Source organism: Nesoenas mayeri (genome assembly GCF_963082525.1).
Source record: "Nesoenas mayeri genome assembly, chromosome: 8".
In the NCBI taxonomy this organism is placed as follows: domain Eukaryota; kingdom Metazoa; phylum Chordata; class Aves; order Columbiformes; family Columbidae; genus Nesoenas; species Nesoenas mayeri.
In genome coordinates this window covers 20298199-20309552 of record NC_137554.1, presented here as the reverse complement: position 1 = coordinate 20309552, position 11354 = coordinate 20298199, and the positions used below count along the sequence as shown (strand labels likewise).

General features: G+C 46.8%; 1 protein-coding gene across 4 annotated transcripts in view; it reads left to right on the top strand.

The window, feature by feature from the left end:
- Positions 1–5854: 5854 nt before the first annotated feature.
- Positions 5855–11354, top strand: part of DNM3 (dynamin 3) — a gene marked incomplete at both ends in the record, with an annotated part of 178225 nt that continues 172725 nt past the window's right edge. For all 4 annotated transcript variants that reach the window (XM_080348899.1, XM_080348898.1, XM_080348897.1 and 1 more), the window contains one exon: positions 5855–6000. In XM_080348899.1, the coding sequence (XP_080205025.1) occupies positions 5855–6000 (146 nt within the window). The remainder of the gene's footprint in view (positions 6001–11354) is intronic.

The window sequence follows — 11354 nt, the reverse complement described above, 5'->3', positions numbered from 1 at the left end:
ACCCTCCCAGTCACCCTTCCACAGCTCAGGAGTGACAATGACTCACCAGAAGCAGCTCCAGGTGGGATCTGACCTGGCCGTCAGCGTGGAGGCAACAGTAGCCCCATCTCAGAGCTGTGCTGCTGGCTCTGCAGCTCGTGTGCCTCTCACCAGGCAGCCTCACCACCAGCTGTCCTGCTAGGGTGTTGGTGAGCTGCCCCTTGTCATCCTGTCCTTCTTCAGCAGGGTTTCACCAGCGGGTAATCCTGGTTCCTTTGGAAAGCCAAGCAAGAGGGTGTGTGAGCACAGGGATTTGCAGTTCCCCAGCCTTGTGAAGGCCATGGAAAGGGCATTGCAAGGGCTCTCAGCCCCTGAACCAGTAGGGACTGCAGCCACTGCAGAAGATGGGGCTCTTTGTGCCCAGGAGTCACTACAGCACCCCTGTGGACAGCAAGCATGTCCCTCCAATCTTCTGCTGTTGCTGTATTTTAACTTGCCAGCAGGTTCTCCTTTAGAAACTGCTCTGTTCAGATCCCTTTGATGCTCCCTGCTTTATTCCCCTTCACACAGCTGGACAAATCAGTGCCGTTTCTCCCTTGGCTGGCCCACTTTGATACAGAGGGAGCAGATACTGTTTAAAATAAGTGCTTTTGATGGTTCCCAGGCTGTGGAGAGTGTGGCTGGCCTGCTCCCTGCCTCAGATAAAGGATGGCAGTGGGGGCACGTGCTCTCTGTATGTTGCTCGCTACCCATCACTCCTCTGTAGCCTGTTAGGCATAGCATGTGGTTGCCGGTGAACAGGAGAGACAAGGCTGGAGCTCGAACTGGGTAGAAGGCTGTCTGTCCCCATACAGTTAGTTTCTAAAGCTGTTCTGTGATGAGCCATTTTTTGAAAGGTATCTTCCATCTAGCTTAGCAATAGCAAATTTCTTAAGTGGATAAGCAGTACTGCATTTAGTCTATCTGTAGTCTTTAGTTTTCAATTTTCAACATAATTCTAATTACATAGGTTTGTGAGTGTGCTCTTTATTTTATGGAAACCATCTCCTTTCTTCCCCAGGAGCTCATACAAAGGCCGCATTCATCCCTCCCTTGTCCAGTTCTGTCTTTCTGCTGTGTTTTCTAATCGCTATGTGATGCCACATCCTGGTGGAAAAACAAAAGCCATCTATTAGAAACAATGTAAGGGTGAAATCTGAGTTTGTTGCAGCTGTCCTTGCAGCTACTGACAGTCCTACAAGTTTGATCTCAAAATACATTTCAGCTGGAAAATTGGTAAATAAATGAGCACTGCATATCCCTGAAATTCTGTGGTACAGGTAGAATGTTCTGAGGCTGGAATAATTTGTGTTTAGTAAATATTTCTCTCCTGGAAGCCAAAACATGCAGCTAATGTATACGTTTGGCAACTGTGTTTCTGTTGAGTGTTTTGGCAGTCTATTCATGTTTACATCCCTTACTCCTCACTTCCTTCCTTTGCAGTGTAGGCTCACTGTAAGCTGGGGGATAGAAGCAGCACTGCTGTCACTTAGCAACCTCAGCTGGCTTTCAGACATCAACTTTATTCCTTTCTGGATTTCCCAGCACAAAAAGACACAGCCATGTAACTCATTGCATGGCTTAGGTGTGAGGCTGTAGCCAGCCAGGGATGCTTTGATCCCGTCCAGCCCAAATCTGTCTTGGAGCATCAAACTTGTTTCTCACTGCTGTTCCAGCTGACAGGTCAACACTGGGTTTTGTGATCCAGAGTGGCTGGGATGCTTTGGCTCAGGGTGACTCTGTGGCCAGGCAGCTGGCAGGACGGTGACACTATCAGGCTGGCAGCGGTGGGGTGCCATACATACACCCCGTATGGTATAACCTCCTTAGGTGTCACAGGCCACATCCCGCCTCTACAGAAGGACTGGAAGTGGCTGGGCTCTTGGAAAGACGGTGGAGGTGGATGTGGAACATACTGTCACCTGCCGAAAGCATGTCAAGCAGCTGGGAGAGATTTTGCAGTAATAAAAGCTGCAGGGAAGAGCCCTGCTGGGGTGAGCCTGGCCCTGCTGCCACCTGGGCATGGCAGGATCACAGCACAGCAAGGGCTGTGACAGCCGTGTCCTGCAGGGTGGAAGTGCCTGGGAAGTGTTTTGTCCATGAATTCTTCCCTTGGGGAAGCTCTTGGCTTGCCTGCCTTTTGTGACCAAGGCTGCAGCAAGGGAGTATGGCTTTTCCCTGTTGTGCTCAAGGCTGCAAGGAAGCGTCTCTGTGGGCTACAATGCTGCACAGTTATCTTTTGCTACCCTGCAACTGGATGCACCCAACTAAAGGATCCAGCTGGAGGTCACAGGGCAGGAGAGTGGTCACCAGGCTGTATGGGATGGGGATTGCGGTGTTACTGTCCTGCGGTCTGTGAGTCAGTTGTGCCACAGGCTGCAGGGGAAAGGTAGAAAGCACTGCCTCCTCCTTACTGGGAGAAACGTTGCAGCTATTACTTCTAATTGCAGTGCTGCAGCCTCTCTGGCTTTCTTTCACTGGCTTTAATTCTGTCTTTTGCAGTTTCAAGGTCTGGGCGTAATGCTGACCAGCACATTTATGCCAGTGTTGCGCAGCCAGGTGCTGCTGGGAATCTGGAAGCCAGAGAGCCTTGGTGCATGGGGCTCCTTGCCTACACCTCCTCCCATTTTGTGACAATCAGCTCCCCGAAAAGCTCTGCAAGACTCTGGGCTTGCATCTGGACCAAGAAGGAGGTGAGGAAGGTCTCTGGAGAAAAGATGATTGTGTGTGAAGGAGCCTGCCTGCCTCTTCTAAATGCTTCCTGGGGAGGAGGACACAGCCTTATCTGTGCTCTGCTCTCCCCCAGGGTACTGCCTGCTGCAAATCTCTATTGTAGTTTATATATAACCCATTTTTCATGAAGGGAATTGTACCAGCATGTGTTTATAAAGCAGCCTGGGGACCTGATCCAAATGTCCTCTGTTTGAATTTCACACTGCCTGATTGGGAAGAAGTGTCTGTTGGTAAGTTTGTGGGCTGAGATGCTACAGCTGTGCCCTGAAACCAGGCTATTTTTGCCATATATTTTTCTGGGAGTCAGAGCAGGACAAACTTGATCTGAAATGCATTGGAGGCTTTGGCAAGGCTGGAAGCCCCAGGCAGGCTGTGCTGGAGCTGGTGACGTCTGGAAGTGAGCAGACCACACTGATGGAGACAGCAGGGCCAGCGTGCCACCCTGGGGAGCTGGGCATCCTTGTCACTGTGCCGGGGAGATGTGGTGGGTGAAAGTCTTCTCTCCTTGCTGAGCCTGGCACGTGGCAAAAGGAAATGATAAACAGTGTGGGGCACAACTGAGCATTGGGTAAAACCAGAGTGTGTTTAGCTGGCTAACCAGTGAGCAATGCAGCTCTGTGCTCCCACTGCTCTCTCAGGGGTCACACCTGGTGCTCTGCAGGAAAATGGTTTATTGTGTGGCCTTCTGATGCTGCTTTGCGTATCTTTCCTTTTTTATTTTTTTTTCTTTCTTTATTTTTTCTAATTTTTTTTATTTTTTGGTATTATTCATTACAGGAAGCTTTGCAATGGTCTCTGCTAGTACTGTCCCAGTTTCCTTTAATTTAGCCGCTCTGAGGCTTGATAAATTCAGAAAGCTAGGCTGGGCTCAGCAGTACAGTTTGGAACAAGCTGCCTGGAAAAATCAAAAAAAGCAGAGACTTGAAGCTACATTGAGTGCCCTTCCTTTCTTCTTGCCTGCTCTCTTGGAGCTGTTGGAAAAACGAACACCCTTGTGATAACACGGACATGCATAATGAAAATGTTCCTGCTTTTTCCAGGAGGTGGGAAATCTACATTTGGCTACTTGTGGCTTTTTTTTGATGGAGAGTGGATGGATTTTTGTAAGTGATGGAGTCACAGGGTCAGTGTGGTCACTTAGCAGCTTTAACTCAGCTTCAACAAGAAAAAAAGTTTGGTTTGGAAATTTCTCAGACTTGGCGGAATAACTCAAAATTTTCCTAATCGTGTGTGTATATATATATATATATATTTTTTTTTTAATTGTGGAAGTCAGAGGTAATTTAAAGACCTAATGGAAAGAACAGTTCCTTAGGTTATCCATCTGAATGTGTGCACAATGTTGCTCCTGAAGCATTCTGGCTTTTTAATCTTCATTTGTCTCTTGTGGAGATGTGATCCTATCACCAGGCTGCTCTTCTACCACTCCTAATTATTTCACTGGGGCAGCACAAAGTGCTCTGATGCTGAGATGAGATGGATTTGGCCAGAACATGATACTGTTCTTCCTGACTTCCAGCCTCTGTAGAACTCCATGAACTGGAGGAAGGCCAGGCAGTTACTCTAGTGCCTCTTGGCATAGCCTGCTCACTCAGGAGTGGGGAAAAAAATAATCATGCTGCTAATTGGCATAATTATGATATGGTCAATAGCCCCCCCAAGCCCTATCTAGATAGAAGTGATCACAAGGATTCTCCCAGAGGCTATGATGCGGCGCGGGGTGGGGGTGGTGATCTAAACACAGCGGCAAAGCCACTGCTAGAGAAGCCATCTCGATTATAAATGTTTGAGCTTGAGCTAAAGCAATACTGGTTTGTTTCCAGGGTTAGAACTCAGTCTGTTGTAGAGAGTTACTTTTTACACTTATTGAGAGCTCTAGCCAACAAGTTTTGATAATTCTCCAGATCGTTAGTATGTCAGCCTGCGGGATATTCGCAGTTCCCTTTTGTTTTGCTTTTCACGCTGAGCGAGGCTGGTGTCTGGTTTAATGCAGAGGATAACTTCTATTGCTGCAGGACTCCAAAGCCTCTGTTTTGGATATTTTTCTGTTGTGACTGCTGCCAGTAATCACAGATAAAGCTAATCTCTGTTGTTTGCCTATGCTTTTAGCTCAACCTCAGTATGCATTTTTAATTGAACCCACTGCAATGGTGTGACTCAGACCTTGCTGTCGCTTCTCAGACTGTTCCTGAAACAGCCCCCGGCTCCCAGCCCTGCTGGACCCAGTTTCTTGGGTCTGCCCTGACCTGGTTCTGGTGGATGTGTGTCTGACCCTGGCAGTGCTCCTGCCCATGAGTGAGCCTCGGTGCTGTTTGCCAGGGCCCCTTATATGCTGTGGGGATGGATCACGGCTCCTGCTGCTCCTGTTCCCATTGCAGGCAGGAACCGAGAGGAATTTGGCCACCGGGACTGCTCTGAACTACCCTGCTCGGCAGTCTGAGAAGTGCTGAAGCCAGCTGTCTGCCAGGTCCCACAGCAGCAATCAGGTCCAGGTTCCTCCGTGTGCTCCTAGTTTGGCCCCGTTCCCGGTTTGGTGCCACAGTCCTAGAGAAAGGAATGTATGCAAAGGTGCTGGGACATGGCACAGCGCTGTGCTGGGGGCTCTCTGGGGATGCTGCAGCCCTCTCTGCCAGAGGCAGGGCATGGCCAGCTGGGGTTGGGGCTCCAGAGGCAGAGGGTTACAATGGTGGTCCACTGTGTCATGTGTGGATTTGGGTCAACCGTGGTCCTTATGCCCAAGGGTTCCAGCACGAAGGAGGCTTGTCCTCGTGTGGAGATGAGCCCACACAGCCACTCGAGCAGAGCAGGTGGGCAGTGGGAGCTCTGGGCTGCCGGCAGGACCCCACGGATGCTCCCTGCAAGCTGCTGGCCCCTGCCGGTGACCGGCAGGAGGCTCTGCCGGTGCCGGATCGCGGAGGGGCCGCTGCCACCGCAGGGAGGGCAGGGCGGACGGCTGCGCTACCGCCAACCGGGACTCGCACTGGGCGGGGGCGTGGCCGCACCGGGCATGGGCGTGGTCATTCAGCGGAGACCACGCCCCCAGGTTCGGGGGTGGGACGCATGCGCAGTGCGCCGGTCGTTACCTGTCAGCGGCGGCGGCGGGATGGAGGGGCTCATCCCGCTCGTCAACCGGCTGCAGGATGCCTTCGCGGCGCTGGGCCAGAACTGCCTGCTCGACCTGCCGCAGATCGCCGTGGTGGGCGGGCAGAGCGCCGGCAAGAGCTCCGTGCTGGAGAACTGCGTCTCTAGGTGAGGCGGCGGGCACGAGACCCCCTCGGCGCTCCCCCCGCCCCGCAGCGCTGCCTGCGCCTGCCGTGCCCAACGGTCGTTCCCTCCCTTTCCAGCGGTCGGTCCCTCATTCCCAACGGTCGCCGCGCGCGCCCCTGCAGCGCCGTTCCCCGGCTGCCGGCGGGGATGTGCGAGGCGCGGGGGGGTTCCCGGCTCCGCGCCGGCCGGGGGAGCTTGGTGCGGGTCCCGGTGCCGCGGGGGCGGCGCGGTGGGCCCTGGTACGGCAGCGACCTTGATGTGCGTGCTGCGGGGAAGGCGCCGCGACTCCGGTGTGAGCGCGTTCGTGTGCCCGGTGCGGAGGTTGAACTGTTGTCTGGAGGAAAAAAAAGGTGTTTAAAGCTTCAAATCCTAATTACTGTGGGAGTTCTGGGTCTGATCTGTTAATGGTTCTCATACCATTGCATGCAGTTCGTGCTGTCCTAGTGTGCGTATGGGTATTGGCATATTTTTAAAAAATTACTGAAAGAAGAAAGGTGAGGGCTAATGATTCAGGTGATCCTGTGAAGGTCTCTGCGGGTAAACGTGAACTTCACATGCTGTTTCATAAAGTTCCTGCTGCATTTGATGCAAATAGCGTGCAGTGTTCTGGAAGGAAGTGGTGTTTTCAGAGCATAGCTGCAATTGTTAATCTGCAAATAGGATCTAATGAACTATTGTGTGTCAGTGATTGGGGAACGTCAATAAAGGCAATATTAAATATTGTGTCTCTCTACAACCTGGCCAAGTTTCAAACCTCAGTATCTCATGACATACAGTTTGAAAATACTAAACAATTAATCTGTATCTCCACTTCCAAATTTACTCTTAATGTGTTAAATGCTAGTTGTTTCTAGTTAACTACTGATGTAGACAGTACTGCCAGTCTCCCAAGTTTAGAAAGCTCAAGTCCTCAAAAATCAGTATTTGCCATCAAATTATTGGAATTTTCTTTAAACCATTCTCTTAAAAGTATTCTTGTAACCTTTTGACTTTTTGATCTGTGTGTTCACGAAGCTATGCGAAGCACGTGTGGGGAGGAGGAAAGGCATCTTCATTTTTCTTGTCAATAAGGATATTTTGGTCCCTCTGTCAAAGCCTTGTCTGGGGTGGCACCCACCTGGGATTGGCACTGAGTGCGGTGGGCTGATGTCTTTCTCTGGATCGAGCTGTGCTGATGGTAGAGGTTACTGCTCCCACATGCTTGTTATTGCTCCCCTGCTAGAGGGATCTGCTTCATCTGATCTGCAGGTGAGGTGGTTCCTTTAAATGCAGTATACCCCTGTGCCTGCTGCCTGGATGCACCTGGCTAGAGCAAAAGGTGAAAATTAGCAGTTTGTGCTAATCTGATCCATTTGGACAAGGTGCTGGAACTGGCACAACTGAGATGTGGACATCTCTAGGAAGAATTTTGCACAAAAGCTAAGGACAATTATTTTTTTTCACCCACATAATTATGCACCATGCAGCCTGCAGACACTTCAAAGGGGTCTTCAGAGGGGAGGTTACAGACTGTTGTGAAGCAGCAGGGTGTCTCTGTCACATGGGATCTGGAGTTTGGATTCTTTCAACCCCATCTCAGAGTTCCACATAGTTGTTTTATGCAGTAAGTTCTTGAGATACAGTGTCAGCTGATCTGTAGTGCCTCCCTACTTGCAAGCTTGGAGCCTATTGTAAATGTGATGTTAAAATGCATTACTTCAAACCTATTCCACAGGATTTAAGCAACTGTGGTTTATTTGTGCCTTTCCTCCAGGCTGAATGAGTATGTGTGGTCAGCAGATGTGTACTTGCTAAGCTGTGAGAACTTGATTTTGAGCTGTTAGAACCAGATTAATAAATATCCAGGAGATCAGAAGGCATTTTCCTTATGAGATCAGCACACGAAATGGTCTGTGGCTCTTTTTAGTAAGCTATAGGACATTCTGTTTTTTACAGGATAACCAAGCTCCTCTTTGCAAATAAGAAATTTGTTACATCTGCGTCTGCCTTCATATGATTTATAGAGGTAGCACGCCTTGTTGTAGAGACATGCCATACTAACTTCTTGTTGTTACTGGTACATTGTGTGACACAGGGCGAACACTAACAGTAACATGGCTTTGAAATTCACATCAAAATAAAATACTCCCAGCATTTCTCTGAAGTTTGAGCATTAATTCTCATGGGTTTTTGTTTGGATTATTTTGTTGTTGTAGAGGTTTTTTTACCATATGAATTGCTAGTAGATTGTGAACTCTTAGCTGTCAGAGAGACATTCAAGATCTCCTCTTTTCAGGAATAGCTGTAATTGGAAAGAGGAAAGCATGCTATCCTCTATGGGGAGCACAGGCTCTTGCTACAAACATGCTGTTGGTTCATAACCTGAGTATTTGTTAGCGGAGCTCTACTGAGTTAGTGAGATTCTTCTTAATTCTAGGGTCAGATTGTTATTCTCTGCTGCCTGTAGCCACTAGACCAGTGTGCCTGCTTCAGTCCTTCCTGGAGGCTTTGGTTGTACAAGGACAGAGGACATCTATTTTCTAGCTTGCAGACAGTATCAGAGTTGGAGCTTGTTTATAGAGCCTAACCACCCAGGGAGCATGTTGGGCTATACTGCTTTACCCAGCATCTAGTTTATGTATTGCCACGATTATTCAGAAGTGTTGTAGAGGGATCTGGCTCTGGTATAGTTCTGTGGGCTGGCAGATGGTTCTGGAAGTGGGATCCAAGTCCCGTTATTTCTGAAGTTGCTGAGTGACACCCATCCATCTCTGTCCCCAGGGTAGCACCAAGCCTGCTTTAGGTGCACACAGCATCCATAATTACTAAAAGCAGTCAGTGAAAGTGTTTGGATTAGATTGCATATTTGATCTGCGTCAGTGCTGGTGTTGCATGAGGGAGAATTCTGCATGTTTGTCTGCTCTGGGAATTGTGTGACACCCAGAACTGCTTACTGCGTCATGGTAGGTTGGCTTGGAACAAGGCTGGAGTGGGGCAGGGTCAAATCTCCCAGTGCAGCCATTATTGTTACTATTTCTATTGGTATCTGCTGAGGTATTTCGAGAGTACACTCTTCACTTATCGTTTCTCTGTGTATAAGGAGACTCCTTCTTTTGGTAGTCAAGGACTGTGTTTGAAAGGTTTCCTCTCAGGATTCTGGTTAAATTTGCATGGAAACAGAGATTTCAGAGAGCATCTGAGGACAACAGTCATTTCCATTTATGGGTTAGACCTTCATGTGTTCCTAACTGGAGCTCATTGCACTTGTTTGAGGAAATGGTATTATCTGAAGAGCAACTGTTCTTCTTACCTGCTTCTCTTTGTAACAGAAGTAAATGTGCCCTTAAAATACTGAGCCAGTGTTTGAAGCAAGGGATCTAGTGCAATCTTCTGGTAGAAGCTGGCGGGAGAGAGATTCAAAAGCATAAAGGGGAGTCAGACATCTAATACCAAGAGGATGCCAGCAGCTTTGCCTGCTCTTACTCCGTTCCTACAGATGAGTACGGGACCATGACCTTGTATGTTGTTTGTGCTTTTTAAAAGTCTTGCTGTTGATAATAATAGTGTTACTTAAAAGAGAACTAATGGCAGGAAGCAATCTCTGGAACCTGTATTTGGAGAGAAAACATTTTCTACTATTTCCTATATCCAAATGGGTTTTTACCATAATGAAAGGCACAGATGGCAAGCTACCTTGTCAGGGCCTCTTTCTCCAGATTTGAATCAAAACCTTGTTTTATTCTTACAAATAGCGAGAAATTAATAATTAGATTTCAAAGCTGAAAGCTCTTTACTTCCTTCCCTGCTTAATATAATATAAACTGCATGTGGCCAAATAATTGTTTTATAAGAGATGTGAACTCTAGATTGTAAGCCTGTCAGTCACAATCAAACAAGCACTTTCATTTTAAGAGCCTGAGGTCTGGTTTTGTAATACAGCTTTACAGCTTTTTGATCTGAGACGCTTTTGATAATCTTATGACCGCTGCATGTTGTATAGCTATTTATTAGGATGTAGGTTCTTTTTTTTTTTTTTCCCCAAATTACAATTCCTTGTACATTCAGTTCATTCTTTTTGCTTGAGGTGCTGGTTGTGAAAAGACTCTGTTAAGTCATTAGGGGAAGAGAAAGGACTTTAAATCTGGCTGTTGAAACACAGAATTTCTCTATAGGAACAAGGCACATACTTAGATTGTGTGCTTCCTGGGGGAGATACAGTTAAAATTGGTGCAGATATTTTATTATTTTAGTTACTAGTCATTGACAGAAAAACCTTTTTACAGAAAATTCTCCTCTTTTGTGAAACAGGAGTGAAAATTCTAAGCAGTCGCAGATAGAAACTGAAATGTGGTGCTGTGTATTCTTTTTTTAATCTCGAGGATCTTCTGGAAATGGGAATCAGCCACTCCTTTTCCTAACTAATTAAGCCATTGTACAGCTGTATTGAGTGTATCAGTCTAGTTATCAAAATAATTTGGTGCACTGAAAGCAAGAACAACTCTTGTTTTCAGCTATTTCTGACTATTCCATTAAATAGAAACAGCAACAAATGAGACAATGTCTCATTTACATTTCCTCCCCAAATATGTTTTTACACGTAGATGTTGAAGAACAAACTTGGCCATTTATGTGGGATATAGATGGCCTAGTTTTGTCCTTAAATGTAACTCCAATGTGGATTCTAAGTTCATTTTTACATCGTCTTGAGAATCGGTACATACAAAATAAAGCAAATGTGTAGTTTAAAACAGACATGCAAACAAATATGGTGATTTTTTTTTTTTAATTTTTTTTTCTTCCCCTGCATGTCAAGTAAAAAGTTTCCTTCTAAAACTGTTTTGAGGATCTGTGTCTCTTTTGGTATTTGAACTTTACCAGTTAAAGGATTTCTTCTATTTCAAGAAAAGCTGTACTCCATAATGAGACATAGTATAGGGAGCCCTGATCTATATTATGGCATTTAAGTTCAGTATATCCAGCAGTTTACAGAGATGCTAAATCAATAAGTAATACATAACACTTCTGTAAAGAGTGCCTGTGAGAATACATATATGTATATATATATGGTCTTCAGCATTTGGCATATTATATACAGTTAGGTCCTTGTAGGGGTTTAGTGAATACAAGCTTGCTATTTGAAGTCTGAGATGTAGACTTCAGAAGAACCGCAAAACCCCCCTTGAGTGCCTTCTGAGAAATCAGCGCTACAAATTCAGTTGCAGTTGTTACTGGAATTTCAGTCCATCAAGGTACTGAAGGTGACTGCACGCTTCTGATGATTTTTGAAGGTGAATAGTCATGTAGTGAGCAGTTTCTGTGTTGTTTGGTTTTTTTTCAGACCATAGGTATCCACTTAA